This window comes from Mirounga angustirostris, unplaced genomic scaffold (genome assembly GCF_029215605.1).
Source record: "Mirounga angustirostris isolate CCGP_5_RB_7025 unplaced genomic scaffold, mMirAng1.0.hap1 SCAF_10, whole genome shotgun sequence".
Lineage (NCBI taxonomy): Eukaryota > Metazoa > Chordata > Mammalia > Carnivora > Phocidae > Mirounga > Mirounga angustirostris.
This window is the reverse complement of record NW_026991718.1, coordinates 124,978,096-125,002,490: the sequence shown is the minus strand read 5'-3', so window position 1 is coordinate 125,002,490 and position 24,395 is coordinate 124,978,096. Positions and strand designations below refer to the sequence as shown.

At 49.9% G+C, this 24,395-nt stretch overlaps 1 protein-coding gene and 1 pseudogene across 1 annotated transcript in view; both read right to left on the bottom strand.

The window, feature by feature from the left end:
• EYA2 (EYA transcriptional coactivator and phosphatase 2) overlaps nt 1-24,395 on the bottom strand; it is a 267,958-nt gene that overhangs the window by 25,852 nt on the left and 217,711 nt on the right. Inside the window, exons 10-11 of the mRNA XM_064573294.1 lie at nt 22,737-22,826; nt 131-189 (exon numbers count right to left, since the gene is read on the bottom strand). Coding sequence (XP_064429364.1) covers nt 131-189; nt 22,737-22,826 — 149 coding nt within the window. The remainder of the gene's footprint in view (nt 1-130; nt 190-22,736; nt 22,827-24,395) is intronic.
• LOC123850691 (large ribosomal subunit protein eL13-like) lies at nt 8,250-10,443 on the bottom strand (annotated as a pseudogene).

Genomic DNA, 24,395 nt, shown 5'->3' with positions numbered 1-24,395 from the left:
CAACCCTGGGTTCTGACCCAGGCAGGTGCACTCATCTTGATAACCCAGCCCGCCCCTCCTCTCTGCTTCTGGTGAAAGGCAAGCTCAATAGCCAATCAAAAGGGGCAGTTTTGGCTCCCCAAACTCCTACCTTAGGTCCTGCCCATTGTCATCGGATGAGACATCGTCAACGTGGATCTGGTCACAATCCTATGGAGAATGTGGTAAGAAGAGAAAAAGAAGGAGAAGGATGACTGGTTGATCTTTTTTTTTTTCCCCTAAAGATTTTATTTATTTATTTGTCAGAGAAAAAGACAGCACAAGCAGGGGGAGCGGCAGGCAGAGGGAGAAGCAGGTTTCCCGCTGAGCAGGGAGCACGACATGGGACTCGATCCCAGGACCCTGGGATCAGGACCTGAGCTGAAGGCAGCCGCTTAACTGACTGAGCCACCAAGGCGTCCCATGACTGATTAATCTGATGTAGTCTCTGAGAGAGTTGGTTTCATAAGCTGAGCACTGCCCTGGGAGTCAGGAGTCCTGAATTCTAGTGTGAGCTTTGCCACTAAAGGTTAGTGACCTCTCATTAAGTGTCATCCCTTCTTTTGCCTTCGGTACCCTTATAAATGAGGTTGGCTGTTCAGGGGGACAGACCATATAATTTATCATGCAAACCCAGATTGTTTTGCAAGTAAAGGGGGCTGCTGTTAAGATTACATTGGGAGGACAGGCGCAAAACAGGACCACCCCGCTCCGCCCCTGAGTATGTGAGGACATACGGTCACCCTGGCCCCACAGTCGAGGCCTTTGCCTTAATCAAGGTACATTCTCTGCTCGGAAGGCTCTTCTGCCTTCATCCGCTTAGTGAACCTTGTATTCGTCAACATTCATTCTGGAGGTACGCCCGCCCCCAGCCCTCCTCTGTGTCCCATGATCTGCGGTCAGCATTGATTGGGTACTGATTATACTGTATAATGCATAATGTATAATGCTTGCCAGCCAACAGACTCCAGAGCCATGCTGCTTTCCAGCACTCACAGATCTCTCCATTCTCTTTGGAGAAACACCCTAGCACGTGTGAGCTAAGATAGAGGGGGGCGCATGACGAAGGAGGGCACATGACCCAGGCTTGACCAAGCGGAGAGACCCGGCCTTGGTCTGTGGGTCTTGGACTGTGTGAAAGATGAGCATGTAGTCTGAACAGGACCAGTGAGAGCCGGCCCTGGGACTTGGGCTGAGACCTTGGGGAAGGGGCCTCTCCTTCACTGCAGCTGCCACACGGTGGGATTAAGCCTGGAGAAAAGCAGATCTGAGAGCTGGAGGCAGGGATGAAGCCCTGATCACAGTATTTGATCCCCTGGATCCAGCCCCAGCTGTAACCAGAAACCAGGCCACCATGACTGTGGTAAGCTGAATAATGCCCCCCCCCCCTCAAATGTCCATGCCCTAATCCCAGGGTCCTTATATGGCAAAAGGGACTTTGCAAGATGTGCTTCAGTTAAAGGTCTTGAGATGGGAAGATTATTCTGGATTATCTAGGTGGGCCCTAAATGTAATTACAAGGGGTCCTGTAAGTAAGAAGCAGAGGGGTATTTGAAGACAGAAAGGAGAAGGGGACTGGGGTAGCATTGGGGTACACGGTAGATGGAGGAAGAAGCCACAAGTCCAGAAATACAGGTGCCCCTTAGACACCAAAAAAGGCCAAGACTCCTCCCCTTAGAGCCTCCAGAGGAAACCAGCCTCGCCAACGTCTTCAGCCCAGGGAGACTGATTCTGGACTTCTGACCTCCAGAACGGTGAGAGAACACAGTCGTGTAGTTCAGAGTCGGCTCTGGCTGTGTGGCCTCGAGCTGGTGGCATAACCACCCTGAGCCTCAGAGGTCGGGCTGGGAAATGAGAGACACCGGAACCTCCTTTACAGGCTTGGCGTGAGGAGAAGGGAGGTGCTGGGCACAGAGCGTCCGGTGCAGGGGCTGGAACGGAGCAGGTGTGGCATGAATGTTAGTTTCTATTATTGTATGAAGATTTATAAATGTCCCCATTTTGGTTGCAAGGTAATTTCAGGGGGCAGGTATCTCCTGGGAAACACCGCTAGGGAGAGGAGAAGCATACGGAACTCTGAGCTTGACGCTAAGAAAAAAATTGGCGGTGACATCTCTGGACTGTTGATAGGAGGGTACAATCTGGAAAAAAAAAAGGTGCTTTCAACATTCTGAGCACCATCTTTTTACATAAGGAAAAGGCTTGAATTTATCTTTGAGACCAGGAGCTCTGCGGGGGGTGGGGATGATGGGAACCCCGTCCCTCATTAATTTTTAAAAGACCTATAGGGGTAACCATGTTGTTATGGAGATGTGGGGGTGGGGTGGGGGTGGGGACAGTGGCATTTGGGGCAGCCTGGGCCACTCTGTGGGGATTGAGGCTGGAACCTTGGAGAAAGGGGTGGTGTGGCCACTGGTCTCTCTCTGGTCCCATGAAAGGGCTCTGGATTCAAAAGGGGTTTGCCGGAAGGTGAGGTTTCCTTCCAGAGTCCCTGGCACACTCTGGCCCACAGCTCTGTGGCACAGCGAGACCTCTCACATCCATGGGCCCGGGACAATGCCTGGGCATGGGCAGCGGTGTGCTCTGACAGGCCTGGATGGAAAGGGCAGTGGGGAAGTTCCACCACGTGGGCAGGTGGAAGTCGGAGCAGAGGGCAAAGAACATGGCGGAGGTTAAGTGGTGAACCCAACTGAGACGCTCTCTGGAGAGCATTGGGAAAAAACTGGGGCTACTGAGTGACCACTCGAGCTAGCTTTCCCCTAAGCCTCTACTGTTCCTCATGCCGCATTTCCTTTCTTTCCATGTACCCGGGCTTCTCATCGATGCTTGGTGGTCGCAAGTATACTTGACGCCCCTCCCCAAGACCCTACCCGGCGGGTCTTTCCTAAAATAGTCGAGCACGATGGTACCCCCTAACTTGAAAGATTCTATAGTCATGCTGCCTAATACACTAGGGATTAGCCCATGTGGTTACTGATAAGTTCTATTTAAATAAATTTAAATTCAACAGCATAAAAAATCTAGTTCCTTAGGCCTATTTCAAGTGCTCTGTAGCCACATGTGGCCAGTGGCTACTGTATTCGATGGTGCACGGACTCCCATCATCACAGAAAATTCTAGTGGACAGTGCTGCTCTCGAGGAGTAAAGGAACCAGGCTGACAACTCTTCTGTGTTGATAAGCTCACTTAGGGAAGAGCTTGCAAGCTGGCCTGGAGACGTAGCTTGTTCAGCCCACACTAGGCCTGAAACATTTTTTTGGAACAGAAGCCAATACATAAACTCAGGGGACCCCTCTTCCTCGCTCTCCCTCTCGCCCTGCTTGTTCTCACTCTCTCTGTCTTTCCAGATTTTCGCTACTCTGAGACTTTACACGCTCTGTGGGGCTGGCATTCTTCCGTCCCAACCATCCTTAGCCCTTTCCAGGGCTCTACAGTCTCATCTGGGTTTTCTTCCCTTCACTTACCTGCTTACGTGGCCCCAGTGGGCACACTAGTTGGAGCCCTCTGAGCCACAGAAATCTTACATAGATGGAAGGGTCCTCGACCAGCAAGCCCGACAGGTTCATGAAAACGGTCTTTAAAAGCCAATGCTGACTTTGAAGACCCAGGCACAGAGAAAACAAAATTAGTAGCAGACTTCTCCCCCATCCGTTGCTTTGCCTGAAATTGGAAAAACGCCTCCCTGTGCCCCCCAGTCCTTGCCTCAAGCTCGAAAGCTGCTCCAGGGGTCACACGGGCTCAGGCCCCTGGGCAGGGTTCCCTGTGCTTTCCTTGATGTCAGGGGAAAGGCATGTGGGAGGCTCTGGTTTTCTCATTTGCAAGGGGATTGTTGGGGGCGCTAAAGGGTGACACAGTAGCGATCACATTTCGGACTTAATAAAATACCATGACGCTCAGCTAGACGCTACCTCATACTCTACCAGCTGACCTGGATCCAGTTACCTGCTAAGCCTGGCCTGGCAAAGAGGGGAGTGGGACAACGCCGAGGAAGGGAGCTTTGGGGGAGGAAGATCCTATGCCCCGCAATTTTCCTGCATGGGGGGCAGGCCTCGAAGGTGGGATGCTGGCTTTTCACAGCCTAGGGTGCTTCTGGCCTCTTCAGGGCCGAGTGTGATCGTCCTGGGGGGGTCCAAGCAGGACCTGCTTGTAAAGACAGAGGAAGGGTTCCCATGCCTCGACCTGGGTGAGAGACCTGGGCCCTGAGGCAATCCCAGCCATGAGGAATTTACACTTTCTGATCCAGAGAAACACCCGCACATCGCCTTGTGCAAGAATGTCCATCATCCCAGTGAGAAACAGGAAAATACCTGAAGTTCCCTCACCTGGATCATCACTAAATAAAATGTGGTATGTCCATTCAGTGGAATCCTACCCGGCGGGTCAGAAGAATGAGGTAGATTTTTATGTTAGCCCATGGAAATATTTCCAAGACATTCTACAGTGTGGGAAAAAAAGCAGGCTGGAGAATGATACATCCAGTATCACATCATATATATACCGTTGACCCAGGGACAGCATGGGGGTTCAGGGTGCTGACCCCTATGCAGTCAAAAACCGGTGTATAACTTTTGGCTCCCCCCAAACTTAACTAGTAATAGCTATTGTTGATTGGAAGCCTTATTGGTAATATAAACAATTACCACATATTTTATATATTATATGTATTGTATACTGTATTCTTACAATAAAGTGAGCTACACAAAAGAAACTATTAAGAAAATCATAAGAAAAATACATTTACAGCACTGTGCTGTATTTATTAAAAAATCTGCTTATATGTGGATCCATGCAATTCAAACTCATGTTGGGGTGCCCGGGTGGCTCAACTGGAAATTGGTTGAGCATCTGACTCTTGGTTTCGGCTCAGGTCATGATCTCGGGGTCAATGGGATCAAGCCCCACGTTGGGCTCCCTGCTTAGCGTGGAGTCTGCTTGTCCCTCTCCCTCTGCTCCTCCCCCCTGCTCTCTCTCTCTCTCTCTCTCAAATAAATAAATAAAAATCTTAAAAAACACCCCGTGTTGTTTAAGGGCCAACTGTATTTATAAAAACCCATTAAAAAGAAAGTAAAATATTTTATATGGATATATACATATACATAGATGGGAAAAGACAGATCTGGAAGCTTACACATCTAATTGGAAGCAGTTCTATCTGGGAAAGCACTGGGATTGGGTTAGTGGTCAAAGGAGGCTTTAAACTCATTGAAATGCTTCCTCCCTCCCTCCTTCACTCTCTCTTTTTCTATAAGGATAATGCACATATGCATTGCCTTTGAAAACAGAAGATATCTCATGGGAAGGAGACAGACAGGATCTCACACTGAAGGACATTTAGGTTCCCAACGTGCCAGAGACAGAGAGCACGAGAGAGAGAGAGAGAGAGAGAGAGAGAGCGCACGAGTAGGGGGGAGGGGCAAAGGGAGAGGGAGAAGCAGACTCCCCTGCTGAGCAGGGAGCCCAAAGCATGACTCAATCCCAGGACCTTGGGATTATGACTTGAGCCGAAGGTGGATGCTTAACCGACTGAGCCACCCAGGCGCCCAGCACTTTGCATATATTAAAGGGGATACTGTTGACATCTCATGGAGGAGGAAACGAAGTGGGGAGAAGTGCAGAAACTTGCCTGTTATGGGCTGAATTGTGATTGTGAAACCCTAGCCCCCAGGACATGTGAACAGACCTTATTTGGAAATAGGCTCTTTGCAGATAATCAATTTAAGGTGAGATCATTAGGTTGGTGGTTCTAATCCAATACGGCGGCGTCCTTATGTCGATGCAGAGACAGACACATACAGGGAGAATGCCATGTGAGCATGAGGACAGAGGCAGGGCACAGACTCTCCCTTAGCACCCTCAGAAGGAACCAACCCTGCCGGCCCCTTGATCTTGAACTTCTGGTCTCAAGAACTGTGACACAGTGTTCCTGTCATTCCGGGCACCCAGTCTGTGTCCTTTGTTCCGGCAGCCCCAGCAAACGGATACAATGCCCGAGACTACACAGTGAGGGAGAGGAGGGGCCCAGAATCACAAAAACTGTAAAAACACTTACTATGGGCCCAGAACCACATCAGACAATGCATGGGTCAACAGTGGGGAAGTTTCAAGGATGAAAAGTGGCTCTTGCTTTCCAGGTACTAACATTATCACTGGGAAATACGAGGTACACGTACATGAAATGCTGCACTGCTAATTCAACACACAGACCTACTGGTCACCTATTACGTGCCCAACACTAGGCTGGATCCTGCATGTGTCCTGGAGTAGTCCCTGACTCCTTGCTTCCCCTCACATTCCCAACCAACCCATCAGCAAATCCAGCTGGCTCTCCTGTCAATGTATATCCACAATAAGTCAATATATAGTCAATATATGTCCACAGTCTGACTATTCACACCTCCTCCACTGTTCCCACCACTCCAAGCTCTCATTGTCTCCCACCGAGATCAGGGCTCAGCAATCTACAACCCGTGGGCCAAACGTGGCCCACCACCGATCTGTGCGAATAAAGCTTTGTTGCAGCACGGCCAAGTTCGTTCATTTACTACTGTCTATGGCTGCTTTTGTCCTACAATGTGAGAACTGAGAAGTCGAGGCAGAGACAGCGTGACCTGCAAAGCCTAAAATATCTACTATCTGGCTCTTTACAGAAGAAGTTTGCGGACCCCTGACTCAGACTCATGGGGTCATCTCCTCACTCTCCCTGCTTCTACCCTTTCTATGCCCCATCCTGCCAGCCCAGTCCACATCTAGCAGCTAGAGGGGTCCTGTTCACACCTGAGTCAGATCGTGTCCCTCTCTGCTCAAAACCCCACAGTGGGGCACCTGGGTGGCTCAGTCGTTAAGCGTCTGCCTTCGGCTCAGGTCATGGTCCCAGGGTCCTGGGATCGAGCCCCGCATCGGGCTCCCTGCTCAGCGGGAAGCCTGCTTCTCCCTCTCCCACTCCCCCTGCTTGTGTTCCCTCTCTCGCTGTCTCTCTCTGTCAAATAAATAAATAAAATCTTAAAAAAAAAAAACACCAAAAAAAAAACCCCACAGTGGCTCCCGCCTCCCTTTGAAAAAAAGCACGGTCCTCACAAAGACTCGGGCTCTCCATGTCTGCACCCTGCCCCATCTCCCACCATCTCTCACTGCACCTGCGGACACAGCAGCCTCCTGCTGTTCCTTCAACAACCCATATGCTACTGCTGCAGGGCCTTTGCACCTGCCATTCCTTCTATTTCGAATGCCTTTCCTTCCCTTTCCATTTGCCAAAAGCCTGAAGAGGCTCTGCTGATATAATCTTCTTTGTAAAAACTGCTCCAATTCCACCTCACATCAGGACAAATAACTTGTCTCTATTTTCCCACTTTGTGGGGCCTCTAGGACTAACCTAGGCCTGGTATAATGGCCGATCTCTTCTTTTATTCAATAACTCGGGAAACTCTAAAGGTAGCATCCATCAGAGAATATAGCAATTAAGAGCATAGACTCTGGACCTCAGGCTCAAACTCTGGCCCGGCTACTCACTAACGGAATGATCTTGGACAAAGTACTGAATCTTTTTGACGCTCAGCTTCCTATCTCTAACTGAGCTATGGAGCACCATTTTCCACCCTGGGGTATTGAAAGGATTAAATGAGTCAGTACAGGTAAGGCACTCTGAAAAGTATAGAAAGTGCCACATCCACGTTTGGCATAATTCTTGCTATTATCATTATTTCGAATTCTACAGGCCTGAACTCTGTGCCTGGTACAATAATGGCCAAAATGAACTGAGTTCACCATCAGGAGAGGCTCATAGTCGGCCAACTCTGCAGATAAGGCAATTTAGAAGCAAAGCAGAAAACTGCATTCCTTAGTCAAACCCCACCAACCTGTCAGGACGCTATGCACTCATGCATCTCAGGGCGCGGGGGCAGGAGAGAACTGGTAGAGACGTTCAGGTTCATATCTCCTGGACGCTGTAGTTGGTGTTCAAATGCCCCTCCCTGGGCTTCAGTCCCAGCCCTACCATTTTCTGGGTGTGTGATCCTGGGCGGCTTACTTAACATCAAAGCTTTTAGTTTTAGCATAATTTTAGATTACAGAAAAGTTGCAACTATAGTATAGAGAGTTCCCATATATCCCACGCCCAGTTTCCCTTATTGTTAACATTATATATGTATATGTTATATATATAACATCTTATATAAATGCATTTTAAAGATTATATATGTATAGATGTAACATCTTACATATATATGCATTTTAAAGATTTTATTTATGACAGAGAGAGAGAGGAGGCGGAGCAGAGGGGGGAGAGGGAAAAACAGACTCCATGCTGAGCGTGGAGTCCAACTCAAGACTGGATCTCAGGACCCCGAGATCATGACCTAAGCTGAAACCAAGAATCAGACACTTAACTGACGGCCTAACATATTTGTATGGTGCACCTGTCACAACTAATAAACAAACATTACTATATCATTATTAACTAATGTCAGTTCCTTTTTTTTTTTTTCCCTTGATCACAAGTTGCCAATGGCACTTCACTTTTTCTTTTCAACAACCCGTTCTTCAGCTTCCTTGGCTCTTTTTGACTGGATGCCGAGGAGCTGGGCATTGGCATGGGCCACGTGAAGACTGGTGAACACCTTGCGGTTCTTCTCCTCTGTAAGGACCCTGGCTCTCTCCTTACGGACGTTCCATGTGGGCATGACCCGGCCTGTCAACAGGGTGGCCAATCTGAGTTCTTCGGCAGAGCTGTCTCCCTTCTTGGGGGCCACCAGACTCGTCTGCTGGGACCACGTGGACTTGGGAGGCCTTCTTTGAGCCACTGAAATCCCAACGGTCTGTCCCACCTTCTCGGGGATGCCGGGCACCTGTAACCCTTCCAGGTGAGGCCCCTGCCCCCTGGCATCTTGGGGTGGGGCAGCCCGCGATGGGCTGGCTGGGTCCCGAGGCAGGGTGCGGTCGCTGTGGTGTGCCTTGGCTTCCTGGGTCCTGCCTCTGTGGATCTGCCATGCCCGCTGCTTGAACCACGTGGCCACCTGCCGCTGCCAGTCCTTGTGGGAATGGGGCTTCGAGATCGTGCCATTCTGGCTGGGCGTCGTGTCCAGGCCTCCTCGAGAGAGCACGGCCCAACTGATATCCGTTGTTTATTCGGAATTCCTTCGTTTTCTCACTCACGTCCTTTTTCTCTTCCAGAATCCCATCCAAGGCATCACACTACATTCTGTCATCTCTCTCTTTAGGTTCCTCTGGGCTGTGACAGTTTCTCTGACCTTCCTTGGTGTTGCTAACACTTTCAAGGAGTACCAGTCAGGTGTTTTGCAGAATGTCTCTCAACGGGGATTCGTTGTTGTTTCTCTCATGGTCAGACTGGGGTTATGGGTTTTGGTGAGCAGGGCTGCAGAAGGAAAGTGCCATTCCCACTGCATCGTATCAAATGTGCATCCTACCAACATGACTCACCACTGCTCACGTTGACCTTGACCACCTGGCTCAGGTAGTCTCCATCAGGTTCGTCTGCTAGAAGGTTACTCTCCTCTCCTTTCCATACTGTACTCTTTGAAAGGGAGTCACTATGCAAAGCTCACAGCTGGGATGGAGTATCTAAGTAAATGTTTCAGGGGGCTCCTTGGGGGGCTCAGTCGGTTAAGCATCTGACTCTTGGTTTCGGCTCGGGTCATGATCTCGGTCCTGAGATCGAGTCCTGCATCTTGCTCTGCGCTCAGTGGGAAGTCTGCTTGAGATTCTCTCTCTCCCTCTGCCCTTCCCCCATTCACGTGCACGCTCTCTGAAATAAACAAAATCTTTCAAAAAAATAAATGATTCAGAATTTTCTGCATGGGAGATTTTCCTATTCCCCTCCACTTACTTATTGGTTTAATCATTATCTGTATCATTGTGGACTCATGGGCACTTTTTTAATACTTGGAATCCAATAGTATGTTCCTGTAGTAGTCCAAGTGCTCCGGCTTTGGCCACTGGGAACTCTTTCTAGGAGCTCCTGTGTCCCTTTGACATCCTCCATCACTGCAGGGTTTTTGGAGCATTTCCTTACTTTCTGGCACCGTAAGAGGCTTCCCATATATTATGTGTCTTTCTTGCCCCCAGCCCTAGAATCAGCCACTTCTCCATGGAGCCCTGGTTCCTTTTCCTGGAAAATGGTCATAGAACCCACGATCTGGGTGCTGGGTGTGCCCAATGCTACTGGAGTGTCAGCCCTTTGAGGCTCTTTCAGGTGACAAAGTCTCCAGTTTCTTATGAAACAGTGTGTTAAAGATTGTGGCAGGCCTGAGAAATGGTACCAATCATAGTCCAGATCCCTCTTTCACCAGGGGTCCGAAACTGAAGGGCCCAGAGCGGGCCCAGGCGGAACTTAGGTAAAGAGTCACAGGGCGCGGGCGAGAGTATCTGTGGGACTGCATGAGTGTCCTGCCTGTCCTCGCCGATGACGGCCATTTGTCCGTTTGTCATGTGCTCGAGGTCCAGATTTGGTTTCCGGGTGATGCTCATCTCATAAAATGTAGGGGGAGAGCATCTCATCTTTTTCTTTGCTTTGTAGTTTGTGCAAAATGGGATTTATCCTTTTCTCAAATGTTTGGTGGAATTCCTTTTTAACACCAGCTCAACCTGGTGCCTTTTTTTTTTTTAATGTTTTTAAAGATTTTATTTATTTGACAGAGAGAGACACAGCGAGAGAGGGAACACAAGCAGGGGGAGTGGGAGAGGGAGAAGCAGGCTTCCCGCGGAGCAGGGAGCCCGATGCGGGGCTCGATCCCAGGACCCTGGGATCATGACCTGAGCTGAAGGCAGACGCTTAACGACTGAGCCACCCAGGCGCCCCAGCCTGGTGCCTTTTTGAGAGTACATCCTTAACTGCCATTTCAATTTCTCACAGTCATTGGTTTATTTATTTTCAAATTTCCCCTTGGGTTAATTCTGGTAATTTAGATCTTCCTGCAAAGTGTCAACTTCATCTAGGTTTCAAGTTCATTGGCATAATATTGTACAGTATTCTCATAATTAAAAAAAAAAATGAATTTCCCCTGAATCTACAATAATATCCATCTTTTCATTCTTGATGTAGTTTATCATCTCTACCTCTTTTTCTTTTTTTCTTGCTCATACTTGCCAAAGGCTTATCTTCCTTCGCGGTCTTTTCGATTTTCCTGTTTTTTCTAATAAGAATGTAATTTAAGGCCGGATTGTCCTTTGCTTGCATCCCGCAGGTTTGGATACTTAGCATTCCCATGATTGTTCAGTTCTGAACAGCAAGCTCAGGGACAAATACTTATCAAAACTCGTTCTGATGAAGCTGGCGACAGCTGGGGTTTCCCCAACCTGCCCTGCTGAGGTCTGATCCCATTACTTTTTGTCCTTGGCTGCCTGGAGGCACGAATGCAGAAGGGAAATTGTTGACAAATTTGTTTTAGAAAAACGAGTCTCGTTACAGGCCAGATGGACTCCCTGGCCACTTTCGAGGCAGGTATATTTTTAAGTGAGATTGCTTACTGCGGCCTCTAGACTAGCCAGAGCGGGGCCTGCTCCCTGGGAGGGAAACCTGGCTGTCTCTCTTGTGTTGTCTAAATGTTTAACTTATCTGAAGAGCACCAAAGGGGCCTGGGCCGCACCGCATTAATGGCCGGTTGGGCAGGATGCCTGGGAGAGCAGTTCCGCGCTGACACGGTGAAATATTATTCTCCCCAATAGCTCCCGCAGAACCGTAAATCAGACGCTAGTCATCAGGCCTGCGCGTCAGGCAAGCAGCCTCGGCTTGCCCAGATTCCAGCCACTCCGGAGTCCCTCTAGCTCTCGAGATCCTTCCCGAAGCTCTGGCAGCTCGTCAAAACGCTCCCCCTCGGGCCCGCCTGCCTGCCTGGCCACTCCTGAATCCGGCAAGGGGTATTGCCAGCCAAAACCCTATTTAGGTCCATCTCGTTTCTTACAGAGGCCTCTATTCTTCCCTGCACTCTGCTGATCTTATGCCTTTTTCTCCTCCTCGGTTCATCTCAAAACCGTGTTGAAGTCGGCTTGGGCTGGGATTAAATTTCCACGCTGCTCTTACTATGGGCCTCAGGTTCCTCATCTGGAAAATAGAGATAAAGAATCCTCCCTTGCAGGGCTGTTGTGAGATTTCAGTGAGGAAATGCATGTGTGATGCCCGGCACAGGAGCTCAGTACCTGTCAGTGCCAGGCAAGTTAACATCACGGTGCCTCAGTTTTCCCATCTCGAAAATGGGGGTCTGAAACAGTATTTACCATCTGCGGTGGTGTAAGGCCTGAATGAATGAGTGCAGGCAGGCCCTCTGGACAGCCTGCAGTCGTATCAGCTGGGGCTGGACGGTGTTTATTATTCCTAGCTGTGCCCTCCGCTCAGCTCCTGCTATGGCCCGCATCCTTCTTTCTAGAAATGCATTCAGATCCTCTATTGCTCTGCTCACCTTCTGGGTGGGGAGTGAGGGTGCTGTGCTGTCATGGTTCCTTAGGTTTCTTGTTGTTATTTGTGTGACTTTTGTTTTGTATATACGATGTGAAGATGATGTGCTAAGTCACGGAGGAGCTTCTGTCTTCTGTCTTGTACGTTTATGTGGGGGGAAATTCTTTTCCTCTTGCTGCCAGACCTTGCTTGTCTTTCTCCCGATGTTCCGGCTACACCAACCCTCTCTGCTCTGTCCGTCCCTATGAACCCGTCGTCTACAGCATGTGTTGAGTCTGGATTTCCTGTGGGGAATCTTCTTTCCCAAGCCAGATGGCAACTGCTCTCCCTGGGAGCAGCAGAGCATAGTGGGTAAGTGTGTGGACGCCGGAGCCAGGCCTCCTGGGTCTGAATATTGCCACTGCCAACTGTGTGACTTCGGGCTGTTCACTTAACCTCTCTGTGCCTCAGTTTCTTCATTTGTAAAATGGGTGCTGTGGACTGAATGGCTGTGTTCCCCCCGCAATTCATATGGGGAAGCCCTGAATCCCAGGGTGGCTGTATTTGGAGATGCAGCCTCTAAGGAAGTAGATGTTAAGGTTAAATGAGGTCGTGGGCGCCTGGGTGGCTCAGTTGGTTAAGCGACTGCCTTCGGCTCAGGTCATGATCCTGGAGTCCCGGGATCGAGTCCCGCATCGGGCTCCCTGCTCGGCAGGGAGTCTGCTTCTCCCTCTCCCACTCCCCGTTTGTGTTCCCTCTCTCGCTGTGTCTTTCTCTGTCAAATAAATAAATAAAATCTTAAAAAAAAAAAAAAAAGGTTAAATGAGGTCGTAAGGGTGGGGCCCTGATCTAATAGGATTAGTGCCCTTCAAGGAAGGGACATCAGAGCCCCCTTTCTCGGTCTCTGCAAACACACTGAGGTGGCCTTCTACAAGCCAGGAAGAGAGTCCTTGCAGAAACCAGATCTGCCAGCACCTCAGTCGGGGACCTGCAGCCTCCAGAACTGTGAGAAAATTCATTTCTATTGTTTAGACCACTCAGTCCGTGGTGTTCTGTTGTGGGAGCCCGAGCAGACTAAGACAAGGGGGTAACAACAATGAGGATTGCACAGGTTAACACGTGCAAACCCTTCAGAACAGGGTTTGGTACAGAAGCGCTCAATAAATGTCAGCTTTGATTATGATTTTCATCATCATCATCATCACTGGAAATACAGGTTGTGTCTTACAAATTTAGGATTCTAGACTTGCACTGATAGAACTTCCTACAATGAGGTCAATGTTCTGTTCTGGCGGGTATAATAGCCACCAGCCCCTGGCGTAATGTGTAATCATTTCTCCCCCTAGACACTAGTAGGAAAAAACCCGTAAGTTTAACCTTTTTTTTTTTTTTTTTTCCTTTTTGGTATTCAAGTAAAAGCCGGCCGCCCGAAGCCTGGGTTGTGCTGTCCACTGCATGATCCGGAAATACCGAGCAGCCGGCCGACGGCTCTCAAGGGCTCAGCACTGCGATTCTCCAGGGGGTGCGGCCGGCTTTTTGGGTGCGACGGTTCCTCCCGCGCGGGGCGGTCCACAGTGCTGGCTTGTCTGGCATTCCGGGCCCTGCCTGCTACAGGCCAGTACCTCTTGCCCTTCCTGGGACCACCGGCAGCCTCCCTCCCACTTGCAAACACACCCCCCGGCCGGATGGCCCTGCCCTGGGGGCTAAAGCACACCGACGAGGATAAGGAGGTCGCAAGCCCCCGACAGCGCTACTCCTGGAGCAGAAGTGGTACCAACACTCTCTCCCACAGCCTGTGCTGGCCCGGGCTCACCGCGACCTCCGTTTCACATCTTTCTCTTGCCCCAACTGAGAGCCTTTTTGCTGGAATCTGGAAATGCTCCTAATGACACCGCCTATATATAAAACGTCAGCCACTCAACAAGGTCTAGATTTTCAAATCTATTTTTAATCAAAGTTATGGGCATCTTAAAACAGAAAGAATGAATTCTTGTTTTGAAGATTTGCATTTTTTAAGAGTGCAGGCCTTGGAGTCCAGCCAACTCCGGTTTGAATCTTGGGCTTAATACTTACAGCTACTGTGAGCTTGGGCATATCCCTCATCCTCTCTAAACTTTGGTTTCTTCATCTGTAAAATGGGGGGAAAGAAACCCGATTGGCTGCACAGGGTTGTGCACAAATTCCTGGCACCTTTGCAGGGGATGATTCTATATGCACATAATGATAATGAAAATCATTATAATAAAATAATACTAATAACCATCGGTTATGTCATGCTATTATGTTCTAGGTCCTTTATACACATTAATTCAATTAATTCTCAGAGTAATCTTATGAAGCAGGTATTATTATACCCGTTTTGCAGATGAGGACAGAGGCGCAGAGAGGTTAAGTAATTCACCTGAGGTCACACAGCTTGCAGGTGCAGAGCTGGATTATGAACCCAGGCCATCTGGTCCCAGGATCTTTGCTCTCAACCATTGCCTCATATTGCCGCTGATAAAGGCCCACTGGACAGGGGAATTTTGAAGCCCATCCTTTGGTTTTTTGTACCCATCAGTCATTTCAAAAAGTATCTATAGCATCCACCTCTGTGCCAGGCATTTTGGTTGGGTAGACACTTAGTAGAAATGCTTCATGCTTCCTGTGAAGCTGGCTGCACCAGCTGCCAAGGTTTCCTCCTTTACCTGCCAACGAGGGAGAGCCCAGTGGCCTCTGAAGCTGAGTGGGCCCAGGCAGTCTCAGGGGGTCCAGGAACCACCCCCTGGGGGATCTGTTCCCAGGTCTGGATCTGGACTTGCTCCTCGCAACTCCCACCTCTCAGGGTGTTTGTAAGGCTTGATGGAGACCTTTCACGGCTCTGGGTCTCCAGGGGCAGAGGACAAACGACGGTCAACCCTGCGGGTCTGGTTATAAATGGCACAATCTCCATGGTCACTGGTGAGCGCTTAGCCGGGCCAGCGCAGGGCATCCCTGTCCAGTGCAGGAGCCGTGCCCAGGAGCAGGGCTGTACACACTCCATCTCTGTCTTACAACAACCTACGAGATACGTTTTCATCCTCATTTTACAGAACAGGCAACGGAGGCCCAGAATGTTGAAGTCACACCGTGTCTAAGGTCATTCAGCGAGTGGCAAAATGGGGTTCACACCAAAGTCTGACTTCAAGGCTGTGCTTTCGCCACCGCCTTATTCGCCGGGTGTTTTCTCTGCTTTGAATGTCATGGTTCTCTGCCAACCTTGCTTTTCCAAGCACCCCATTCATTCTGGGGTGGATCGAGGAAAGAGATCGTTCTCTGCCACAGGAAGTTCCTGCAGTCACCCAGCCTTTGGACAGGTGGAGACCGGCTTCGGCGTAAGTGCCACGGCCTCCCAGATGCGGACGGCACCTGCGGGTGCTCATGTCCCCCAGCAGGGCCGAGTGTGGGGGTGGGGAACTCTCAGGACTCTGCTTTCTTCCCGCCACTGGCAACACACTGAACCAGCCCAGGGGGCAACCCTTGCTCCCCTCCGCCTTACAGCCTACACCTGGGGGTTGTCTGGCCCTGGGCAGAGAGCTCTGAGGGCTCGTATTCACTCCAAAACTTCTTTTCACAAAGGAGCTGAGTTCTTTTTTTTTTTTAATTTTTTAAAAAAGATTTTATTTATTTATTTAAGAGAGAGAATGAGAGAGAGAGAGAGAGCATGAGAGGGTCAGAGGGAGAAGCAGGCTCCCCGCGGAGCAGGGAGCCTGATGTGGGACTTGATCCCGGGACTCCAGGATCATGACCTGAGCTGAAGGCAGTTGCTTAACCAACTGAGCCACCCAGGCGCCCCAAGGAGCTGGGTTCTAATTCAGCTCCAAGTATACTTTCTTTGGCCTTCTCTTGGTTTTAAGGCTTACTATAGGGGCAAACCCTAACCCTAGGGCAATGGGATGCTCCCACTACCCTATCGAGAGACGTATACTTGTGCACATACACATATGTTACATTCAATTTCTGCGGTTCATGTACTCTTCCCAGATGGAGTATGACCTGAACAATCACTCTTGAACTGTAAGTTCTGCAAGTCAGAGTTTATCTCGAAGTTGCTGAAGTGCCTCGCTGGTACTTCTGATATGTATTTTCATCTAAGAAAGTGAAACAAGTTAATAAAAATGGGATCTGTCTGCAGGAGTATTGACTTCTGCTGTGTTGTATGTTCCCCAAACATACCAATCCATTTCTTGCCTCTTTACCTTTGCACCTGCTGTTCCCTGGCCTGGGAATACTCTTCTCACACCTGTCTTTTTCCTGTACTTCTTCTCCAACCCCCCAGTAAATCCTTACTCTTTCTTTAATACCCAAGCACCTCCTCCTCTTTGATGCTTCCCCTGTTCCTGTCATCCCAACCAGAAGGACTGCTTAATCACTTCCTCCTTTGGGCTGCTGCTGAGCCACCTTGGGAATGTCCAGCAGAGCAGTCCTAGCCCACCTGTCCTATGATGGTGTGTTACATGTGTGTCCCTTACCAGGAGGTGGGCTCCTCAGGGAGAGGGGCCACACCTGGCTCATTTCTGTGACTAGAACCCCTGGTACATAAAAGATGGGCAGCAGAAGTTAATGGGAGGAATACAAGATGGAGGGACAGGATGGAAGGAAGAAAGAAGGAAGGCTAGGTGGATGGATGGAAGAAAGGAAGGGAAGAAGGCCAGATAGAGGGAAGGAAGCTAGAGAATGCATGGAAAGAAAGGAGATGGAAAATACATGGATGGGAAGATGGATGAATGGACAGTTGGAGGAATGGGTGTGTGTGGGGGGGGAAGAAAAATGGATGGATGGATGGATGGATGGAAAAAAGGCTAAGTAGATGGTAATGATGGGCTGGAAATACAGGTGGATGGAGGGAGGGAGGGATCAAAGGATGGACAGAGGAACAAAGAATGGAAGGAAGGAAAATGGAAGGGAGGGAGAGAAAAGGAAAGAACAGATGGACAAGGTTCTGTGGAGGGAGAGAGAGAGAGGTGGGGCGGGGAGAGAGAGAGAACACACAAGCTAAGGCAGAGGCAGGGGAAAGAGGGAAGACTGGGAAAAGTGAGGCCAGTACTTTCTCTGACGCGGATCTGCTATGCTATTTGCACCCTGGGGCCACGTTGACTGGCATCTCCTCCCCTGCAGCCTGAGCCTGGAAGTCAAAGCCAAGAGAGCTGTGTTCCCCAGAGCCTCCGCTCAGCTGGGATGGAGGCGCAGGGCTAGGTCCAGCATCAGCTTTAGCCATGACTCCTACAGCCCTTTAGGAAGTGACAGCTCGGGAGGCTCCCCACGAAAGGGCTTTCGGGGGGGCGCAGTTCAGTGAGCCCTGAGGATGGTCTCCCAGGTCTTAAGCCATAGGCGCATGAGTTTCAATTGAGCCCGCGCCCTGCCCTGCCATCGAGCCAACATTTTGGACGAGGGGTCCCCTGCCCCAGCTTCTAAGCAGCTCCTGCACAAAGGCGAGGTGGCCCGGAGCAGGGAGCCCGTTGGCAGTATTTATGCCCAAGCTCCAGCAGCTGGAGTCATGACCTTGCCGTATCTCTGTGTTGCGTGCACGGCTTTTGAATCATTGTGAAATCAGGAGGTGGGCAAGCTAGTTGTATTTTTCTAGCTCATAGTAAAATAAACGTCTAACGATTAAATGCAACAGTTTGCCCTGGTACCTTGCAGCCCCCTGCCCAGCCCTGGGGCACACGCCGCACCCCTGGTGGAGAGGCCCGGTTGTGGGCATGTGCGGCGGGCCAGGCTCCGTGAGGGCAGCTTTCATCTCTCCCCCAACATCATTAAACGCTGGAAGCTCAGGGCTTTTCTTCTACCTGTTGAGCAGATGAGGGAACTGAGGCTAAAGGAGAGGGAGACACTTGCCCCAGGGCACACAGCCAGGCAATGGGTGGAGCCAGGACTCCAAGGCAGATGGAACGGATTAGAAGGTGCTTGCCCTAAACTCAGGACAGGTGTCCTGGAGAGCCGGAGATAAGCTGAACTTGGCACCTACCCTTGTCTCTGGATTCTTCCCCTTGAGTGCTTTCACATGGGAGGCTGGGTGCCTGACTTGACCGAACTCAGATACCCGCTTCCACCCTTGCCCGCTTTGGTCTGTTCACCGAGGGAGCCTCGGAACCTAAGTCAGCTGGTGCTCTCCTGCTTAAAACCCTCCAATGGCTTCCTGTCACCCGGAGATTATCCCAAGCCTTCGGATGGCCTAGAGCCCCATGTGATCTGCACCCAGCTCCCACTCCCACTGCCCACCACAATCCTCCCTGCTCCTGGGCCAGCCTCCCTGTTTCCGGAACCTGCCAACGTGGACCATGCCTCAGGGCCTCTGCCCTGCTCTTCTGTCCAGCACACTCCCTGCCCGGATACCCACATGGCCCCTCCCTCACCTCGTTCAGGTGTCTGCTCAAGTGTGGCACAAGCCTTACCTGGTTGATCAAGTGAAGTAACAGCCTCATGACCGTCTCCTCCCTGACTCGGCTGGTCTCTCTTCGGGGCACTTTATCTGACATTATATATTCAGTTGTTTATGATCTGCTTCCCCAGCCGGAAGGTCAGTGCTTTGAGGGCAGGGATCCTGCTGTGTATCAACTGCCACTGAATCCACAGCATTTAGCAGAGGGCCTGGCAGACGCTAAGTTTCCCCTAAATCGCTGCTGCATGCCCGAGCTTACTCCCTTACTTAGAGATGGCACTGCGCGCTCAGAGCGGAGAGGGGTCTTCTGACTTTAGCCCCTAGGACCCCACCATCCATGCAGGGGCTGGCCTCGCTGGCCTTGGGAGGCTGCCCCCTGGATTTGGACAAGGGCTCCCTGCACCAGCAAGCTAAGGGTTTTTCCTTGTGTGAGTCTTAACTTCTCCATTGTGCACCACGGTTTCAGTTCTGCTGAGGTGCCCTGGGGGCTTCTGGCACGGGGGACATTTTTGAACAACATTTAGGGAATAAAACCAAACTGGCTTCCCTGAGTAGCTCCAGCTGGGAATTAAATCCTTCGCCAGGAGGAGTGAATCCCACTTCGGGGCCAGTGAGGAACAGCAGAGGGGTGAGACTGAAGACATTGCCTTGAAATACACATCAGTCCAGCGAAATGCCTGGCTCTGAGCCTTGGGGTCAACCCACGTCGATAAAGCGCCCGCTGTGTGACTTCAAACTCTTACCTCTGCCCGTTGATTCGGTATCTTTTCTGGGTGTCACAGACACCTCAAACCCCACGTGCCCTCTACAGAAGGATGGGTTTCCCCACGCATTCCCACGTCTGCCCTGTCTGCCCATCTTGGAGCATGGCACTGTTGCCCTGGTCAGGCCAAGCCACCTCCCCGCCCCACCTCTCTCCTTTGTCCCCCCATCCAACCCATCAGGAGCCCTCTGGCTTTACCACCATCCTGAAGCCTATATCCTACCACCTTGATCCAACCCAGCTTTCTTCTCTTGCTTGGACAACTGCAATAATCTCTTTGCTGGTCTCCCAGCCTCCACCCTTCACCTCCTATTGCCCGTTCTCCACACAGCAGCCAGAGGAGTCGTTTTAAAACATAAACTAGATCATGCAGCTTTTCCTGTTTAATGCTCCCTGGCCCCACGGCTGTCCACAGCACTTAGTATAAACTCTGATGTCCCTGACCCGTGTCTGGCTCACACCTCCCTCTCCAGACTCATTTATCCCAGTCGCCCCTGTGCTTTCACTCATTCGCTACAGTCACTGTGGCCTTCACACACTTCCCACCACAGGGCCTCTGCATGTGCTGGTCCCACCTCCCTAGATCTCCGCCTGGCTGGCTGCTGTCATCATTCAAGCCTTGGTTCAAGCGTCACCTCCTCGAGAGGCCTTCCCTGACTCCTTCGAGAATGCTGACCGCCCCCCCCAAGCCTACCCCCTCTCTCCCATCACTCACTAGCACATCTCATTGTTTTATTTTCTTCACGACCTTTTCATTAAATGAACTTTCTCATTTATGGATTTGTTTGGCTGTTTACTGCTGAGGCCCTGGGGATTGAGGGTGACACAGCTGGGGTTCCTGCCCTCATGGAGCCAACATTTTAAGGAGGAGATCATGAGACACTAAACCTACCCTGGACTTTTCAACCACAAGAGCCAATAATTTCCTTTCATTTGCTAAAGTCAGTCAGACTTTGTCATTTGCAATCAGCCGACTCTTTATTACATTAGGCTCCATAAATACTTGCTGAATTCAATTGCCATGTTTGTTTTGTTCATTAGTTCTCTCCCTCCCTCCCTCCCTTCTCTCTCTTTTTCCCCAAGACACGAGAGGTCATTATAAAGTGGGCCTGCACGTTGCATCTGGCTGAAGGGACAGTCCTGGGCTTGATGCTCACAGAACCCACCACGCCAATGTTCTCCTTTGTCATCAACGAGTTTCTACATAGATCCTCTCTTTGATTCCTCAAAAAGTTGAAAATAGAGCTACCCTACGACCCAGCAATTGCACTACTGGGTATTTACTCCAAAGATACAAATGTAGGGATCCAAAGGACCCCTCCAAAGCACCCCAGTGTTTATAGCAGCAATGTCCACAATAGCCAAACTGTGGAAGGAGCCAAGATGTCCATCGAAGATGAATGGATAAAGAAGATGTGGTATATATATATACGATGGAATACTACTCAGCCATCAAAAAAAAAAAAAGAAATCTTGCCATTTGCAACAACATGGATGGAACTGGAGGGTATTATGCTGAGCGAAATAAGTCAACCAGAGAACGACAATTATCATATGCTCTCACTCATATGTGGAATTTGAGAAACAAGACGGAGGATCATAGGGGAAGGGAGGGAAAAATAAAACAAGATGACATCACAGAGAAAGACAAACTGTAAGAGACTCAATCATAGGAAACAAACTGAGGGTTGCTGGATGGGGGGATGGGGTAACTGGGTGATAGACATTAAGGAGGGCAATGTGATGGAATGAGCACTGGGTGTAAGACTGATGAATCACTGAACTCTACCCCTGAAACTAAGAATACACTGTATGTTAATTGAATTTAAGATGTTGGGCAGAGAACATCAATTCCACTTCACAGATAGGAAGGCTGAGGCCCAAATGGCTTGCCTAGGCTGGACAAAACACAAGACTGATCATTTCAGCAAGGATTTCCTCCTCTGGAATTTTAGGACCGCAGACCAGAAGGGAAAACCTATATCCCTTCTTGATGATACACACTAGTCATGCTCTGGGGCAACCAGGCCAGATCAGAATTCAGAGCCTTCGTATTTCTACTTCACAGGCTAGTCCCAGGGATTGTTGATTCCAGGAAAAAATATTCCTGCTAAGATAATCAGGACTGTTCTTTCATACACAGTATAATTTTAGATTACCTTCATTTTTCAATCTGGTAAACCAAAAATGCAAATACAATTTACAAAGCCATTAGATCCCCACATTAATCCTCTTATCAGCCAAAAAAACCTTCTCACCTTGGGGAAAGCTGCTTGCTCTTTCATCAGAGGTAAAATCATGCAGTGTGTTTCCCTCCTTGCTTTGGCTACCAGGGAGCTCAGAGAGATTAACTCTGAACTTCACTGCAGTAGTTGGCCTGAGCTAGATTTTTCTGGTACAGTGCCTCACCCTTATTTGTTAACTTAGCTTTCTATTCCTTTGCCTTGCTTTAATAGTTCAATTTTAAATATGTTTTCCATTTGAAATTCTTCTCAAATCTTTCTGCCACAGGCTGGGTATAAACAAAGGAGTTAAACTGATTTCTGATGTTGTCCTCCCCCCAACCCCCCTTCCTATCTCTTTTGCCACTTGCCTCAGTGCACAGGAGCAGATAGCAAATAAGCCCCAGTCCCTCGGCTTGCTCTCTGTCTTCGTAAAACATGTTTTCAGGGGAATGTAAATTGTTTTTAAAAGCTTCCATCCTGGCCCACTGCTAATTATTACTGACCCAGGAGGATCTGTACTAATTTGCCTTAATAAACTTATTAAATAGTAAATTTCAGGAGGAAGAGACGACACAGCCTTTATTGGATTAGCGAAACTGCCAGAGCAGAGAGAAGCCCGTTGGTCGCATGGGGAAGCTGGGGAGATTAGTGGGCCAAGTGTGTTTTCAATAAACTGTCGCTGGCTACAGTTTTGTGCCTTCTTGGGGGTTGTCAGCAAAAATTTCTAGCCTCCAAAGGAAAAAGGAAAAACAGAAAAGAGAAAAGGCAGCTCAGAGCGGAGAGGGGTCTTCTGACTTTAGCCCCTAAAGCCCCACCATCCATGCAGGGTCTGGCCTCGCTGGCCTCGGGAGGCTGCCCCCTGGATTTCAACAAGGGCTCTTCCCCCAAACCCGACGCAGGTCATTAAGCATGGGGACTACGACACGGAACGGGCGGGCAATGCCAAACCTCCAGGTCGTTGAAGAACAGATGCGTATCTGCAAGGTTGAAGATCATTTCTTCCATCATCAGGCCGATGCGCACCGACGTCGTGGTGTCCTGGTAGAAAGAAGGGACAGAGTCACCTGCCAGCAAGGTCTCTCTCTCCCATACCCCTACCCCCTGAAAGGCAGTCACGGACATTCCTGATGGACTCCCATGCGGTCCAGGCTGTGTCTCTGCGTGGGGTCAGGGTGATGATGCTGGATGGCTTCCGAGATTTCACTCCTAGGTGCCCCTAGTTTCTACTTGCCCTCTTTAGTACTGCAATCTCCCCCATATGCCCCTGTAACTGTGCTCAGCGTTGCCAGATCTGGGAATGGCAGCAAGAAAGGAGGGCCCCTCCCAGCCTTTCTGCTTCCAGGGAGGCCTGGAATACTAAAGGGAAGTGGCGTAGACTGGGTAAAACCCACCGGGAGAGCGGACACGTTGGTTCTCTCTTTACTACAGTCTCTCTGTGGATGCCTGTCATACTCCTCCCAGTACATGCAACATCACTGTTTTCTCACAAGAGTTTTAATTATAAAAGCAAGCACACAAACAAAACCCCATTAGGGTCCCTCCGTACCCCAGAAAACTAGGCCACCATTAAAAAAGTAAAGTCATGTGAGAGTTACTGACATGAAACTAGCACCAAGATATGAAGTAGCAAAAGCAAGATGCACCACAGTGGGAGGTGTGAAACCCAACTGGGCAGTCAAAGGGTCCCCTTTCTCTCCCTCTCTCCTATACACGTGCCGTGGTAGACAACCTGTAGGAGGACGATCTGCACCGGGGGTTGGCACACTAGAGCCATGAGCCCAATCTGGCCTGCTGCCTGTTTGTGTATGGCTCATGAGCTAGGAACGACTTTATATATTTTTTCTTTTAAGAGAGAGAGAGAGCCCACGTGTGTGTGTGCAAGTGGGGGAAGGGGAAGAGGGAGAGAGAGTCTTTTTTTTTTTTTTAAGATTTTATCCATTTACTTGGCAGAGAGAGACACAGCGAGAGAGGGAACACAAGCAGGGGGAGTGGGAGAGGGAGAGGCAGGCTCCCCGCGGAGCAGGGAGCCCGATGCGGGGCTCGATCCCAGGACCCTGGGACCACGACCCGAGCCGAAGGCAGACGCCTAACGACTGAGCCACCCAGGCACCCGGGAGAGAAAATCTTTAGTGGGCTCCACACCCAGCATGGAGCTCAACGTGGGACTTGATCCCATGACCCCTGAGGTCATGACCTGAGGCGAAATCAAGAGTCAGACACTCAACTGACTGAGCCACCCAGGCACCCCGACTTTTTACATTTTTAAACAGTGTATTGTCTATGGTTGCTTTTGCACTTTGAAGGCAGAGGTCAGCATGAGCCACAGAGACCCTGTGTCCTGCAAATCCTAAAATATCTACTCTCTGGCCCTTAGCAGGAAAAGTCTGCCAATCCCTGATATATACCCTCCCTGTTGAACTCAGATGTGACCATGTGACTTGCATTGGGTGATGATATGTGAGCAGAAGTTATGTTTCATTTCTGGTCTGGAGCTTTAAGAACAAGTGGTTGGTCATGCTTTCTCTTCCCACTTCACGAGACTAAATGTTCCACAGAAAAGATAATGTGGGCCAGAGCTGCGACAGACCAGAAGGGGCATGTACCATA